This window comes from Chinchilla lanigera, unplaced genomic scaffold (assembly GCF_000276665.1).
Source record: "Chinchilla lanigera isolate Chin_1 unplaced genomic scaffold, ChiLan1.0 scaffold00040, whole genome shotgun sequence".
NCBI lineage: Eukaryota > Metazoa > Chordata > Mammalia > Rodentia > Chinchillidae > Chinchilla > Chinchilla lanigera.
The window spans coordinates 6,347,119-6,351,088 of NW_004955441.1; the positions used below are offsets into that span (position 1 = coordinate 6,347,119).

A 3,970-nucleotide genomic window follows, 5' to 3' on the forward strand; every position below is an offset into this window, starting at 1 on the left:
TAGCCCAAGTTGGCCTTGAAATCACAGCCATCCTCCTGCCTCAGCCTTCTGAGTGCTGAGATTACAGGGCATGTGCCACCACACCTAGCTGTAAAATCCCTCTTTATTACCTTTTTTTTTTTTTTTTTTTTTTTTTTTATCTTTTTGAGACAGGGTTTCCCTATGCAGTTCAGGCTGGCCTTGAGCTCACTTTGTAGCCCAGGTTGGTCTCGAACTCGCAACAATCCTCCTGCCTCAGCCTCCCGAGTGCTGGGATTACAGGCATGCGCCACCATGCCCGGCTTCCCCCTTTATTACCTTTTAATAAGTGTGGCTCAAATCCACAGGCACCTGCTTCAAGGGTGAGGGCATCTACCTTGGGAGTCGCGTGGCCAGGGGTGGATGAAGGATCACAGGCCTGTGGTCAAAGGTTGCTGCACCTCCAGAGCTTCCCTTGCCCTCCCCTGGGAAGCATTGTTATCTGCCTCACACCCTCTCCAGGGAACTCAAAGCTTGATATTTAAAGCAGTCAGCTCATCTTTCACCTTTTTGTTTTCTAAACTTAAGTAGTAGTTTTATTTTACTTTGGGGGCCAAGAATTGGCCCATCGCTTCTAACTTCCAGCGTTGGAGGCCTGGGAGGCGGCAGAGAGAGAACCGTGTTTCTCAAGGAATGGAAAAAGTCTGTAGGGTGCAGCACTTTTGTTTTGTTTTGTTTTGCTGTCCCCTCCTGTGCCTAATACAAAACCCACAGAACGTGTTTCTTTATCTGAAGCGTTACCTGAGGGCTGTGGGAGCGAATGTGGGGGAATGTGACAGGAAAAGCAGCGGCTGTGGCTCCGCTCTGACTGGGTAGAGAGCGTCACAGGAACCCGGGCTCCTCCATGTCCATTCTACTTTCTCAGCTTTTGGTTTTCGTCTTGGGTTTGTCCCTTTGTGGTCATTGAATGGTTGTGACAGCCCCAGGAGTTACTGCCTTATATGGTCATCTCCAGAGACCAGAAAGGACCTATTCCTTTTTCACATCTCTAATGCACCTCCTTTTTTAAGAACACATAAAACCGTTTCTTTTTTTCTTTTTTTTTTTTTGTCTTTTTTGAGACAGGGTCTCCCTATGCAGTTCAGGCTGGCCTTGAGCTCACTTTGTAGCCCAGGCTGGTCTTGAACTCGCAATGATCCTCCTGCCTCAGCCTCCCGAGTGCTGGGATTACAGGCGTGCGCCACCATGCCCGGCTCCAAAGATTAAATTTGGACACATATCTTTAACCATGAACTAAACTAAATTTGAAAGATCTAAATATTTTTGTTTGTTTGTTTGTTTTTGGTTTTTTGTTGTTGTTGTTTTTTTCCGGTACCAGGAATTGAACTCATGACCCTGTGCTTGCCAGGCAGGCGCTGTGCCGCTGAGCTAAATCCCCAGCTCTAGAACACAGAAAACCTTTTCTAGAAGCTCCCGGAAGACCCAAAATGTGACTCTTGCCCTGCCTAACCTAACGGCCAGCAAGGGCAAGATTGTCCAACCGGCAGCCTGCCTTTTTTCTGCCCTCTGTTTAAAAAATGTTATAATAAAAATATTTTTAAAGAGAAATTTTGTTATTTATATTCATGATACTATATATTTTGTATGTTCCTCCCGACAATTCTTCACTCTATAAAAAGAAGACAAAAGAGGCCAGGAAGGAGGCCTCAGGCTGGGTACTCCTGGAACTGAGCACAGTACAAACTTGTGCTCTGGGGGTGGGGAGTGGGTCCCCGCCCCTGACTTTACGGCCTACCATAGAATAAACAAGGGAGTCAGTTTCTGCGAGGAGAGAAGGAACACGCTGTCGGAGGATTTGCTTGCTGTGGCTTTTGTGTAGTGACCAGGCGTGTCTGTGCCCTCCTGCTGGGGTGCTGGGAGCTCGGTGACAGCAGCGGTAGTTGCAGCGCACGTGAAGGTGTTTAAGGCCCCACGCAGGTCGTATGGCTTTGTAAAGTCATGTCACAAACTGGTAGCAGCTAAGTGGAGTTAACCAAGATAAATACTGAACGCAGAGATGGGCCTTGAGGTGCATTTGTGAAGCAGCATTTCTTGCCAAGTTTCCAGCAGCCTTGAAAGGACACGAATCCAGCAGTCCTGTTCCACCCAAGCGCACCGTTGTATTTTTCCAGGCCGGGAGAAGCGCAGAATGAAGCGTGCTTCTCTTCCACCCAGGAAGGCCGCTGCTGCCTGGTGACCAGTGAGCACCCAGAGAAGGGGTGCCCGATAGACCTTCCTGCCCTGCTCCCCACTTCTTCCTGCCTTCTCAGGCTCACCAGTTAATTGGGGCTTTGATGTGTGATTTTCATGTTAACTCATTTTCTTCCTGCCTTAGTTCCTTTTGGTTGTTGTTTGTTTTTTTGAGATAGGGTTTTGCTATGTAGTTCAACCTGGCCCTGAACTCACTAGATAGCCCCGATTGGCCTCTAACTCACTGTGATCTTCCTGCCTCAGCCTCCTGAGTGCTGGGATGGCAGGTGTGCACCATCATGCCTGAGCCTAGTTCTTAAAAAACAAAATAAGCCAGGTGTGGTGGCCCATGCCTGTAATCCCAGTACTCCAGAGGCCGGCCAGAACTACATAGCAAGGCTGTGTCTCGAAAAAAACCAAACCAAACCAAACCGAACCAAACAAAACAAAACAGAAAAAGGATATTCATAAGCAACAGTGGGACACTGAGAAAAAACCCACAGGTCCATTTATAAGAGGATAAATTGTGATACAGTAGAATACAATGTCATACAGTAGAATACAATGAAAAGGACCAAATTATTGATCCAGTAACATGGGTGATCTCATGTTATGTGGGAGATGTGAGGCACAAGCTCATATCTACTGAAGGAGTCTCTATGTGTGGAGTTCTAGAGTCAGCAAAACTAATCTCCAACAATAGAAATGAGTGATCTGGAGCCGGGCGTGGTGGCGCATGCCTATAATCCCAGCACTTGGGAGGCTGAGGCAGGAGGATTATTGCGAGTTCGATGCCATCCTGGGCTACACAGTGAGCTCAAGGCCAGCCTGTATACTGCATAGCGAGACTCTGTCCCAAAAAGACAAAGAAAAAAAATAAAAGAAATTAGTGTTCGGATGATAAATAGATACGTGTCTTTCTGAAAGAGGGAAAAGACGTAGGCACTAAGAGAAAGGAGATTCCAGGAGGCCGTGTGACCTGCCTGGGCCGCACAGTGAGAGCTGGGCACTGAGAGCCCTTCCGCCACCGAGCCCGCTTCCTGCCCCAGCCTTTGATGCCTGCAGAAGCGTGCGCAGTTCTCACGCCGGGGCTGCTTCATGTGGCCGGTGGGGTCCTCCGAGTGGGAGCTGGGACAGAGGGGTGACAGCTGACCCCCTCTAGGGAGCCTGCGCGCTGTGCCCGGTGAGCCCCACCTGTGTATGGCAGGTCGGTGACCCTTCCTACTGCGTTTGCCTGGTACGTGGGAGAAGAGCAGAAGCACCTTCGGAAAGAAGCCGGGGGCCAAGAGACTTTCAGCCCTGCTGGTCTGCTTGACTCTCCAGTCTCATGTTCCACTTACAGAGGAAGTGCACGGGGAGGGTCACACACTGGAAGCTTCTTCCAGATTCGTGGGTAACTATGTGGAGCTTCTGTCCACCTACCGTTAAATGGTGGTATTTAATCATCACCATGGGTCAATACAAATTTCTGAAGGTCTGATCAATGATGAAAACATTTTTGCAAGAGAATTCATAAAGCAGATAATGTAAAATAATAGTAAGCACTTGTCTTCTCTTCTTTCCCTTTTCGGTTCCCTCCCAGGGCTCCCCAAACATATATGACCATGAAGTCACCATAGACGCAGATACATTTTTACCTGTGGATGAAACTCTGATTCCTACAGGTAGGTGAATTGAAACGTTTTATGCAGTGTGGGGTCCTGGGTTGGATTGCAAGCCCAAGAAACAACATTAGTGGAGAAACTGATGAAATCTTAATAAAGGCTATAGTTAATAGAATTAG

The 3,970-nt window shown here is 48.1% G+C and overlaps 1 protein-coding gene across 3 annotated transcripts in view; it reads left to right on the top strand.

Annotated features, from left to right (window-relative positions):
* Galm (galactose mutarotase (aldose 1-epimerase)) overlaps positions 1–3,970 on the top strand; it is a 69,003-nt gene that overhangs the window by 16,599 nt on the left and 48,434 nt on the right. For all 3 annotated transcript variants that reach the window (XM_013517528.1, XM_013517527.1, XM_005390886.2), the window contains exon 4: positions 3,770–3,851. In XM_013517528.1, coding sequence (XP_013372982.1) covers positions 3,770–3,851 — 82 coding nt within the window. The remainder of the gene's footprint in view (positions 1–3,769; positions 3,852–3,970) is intronic.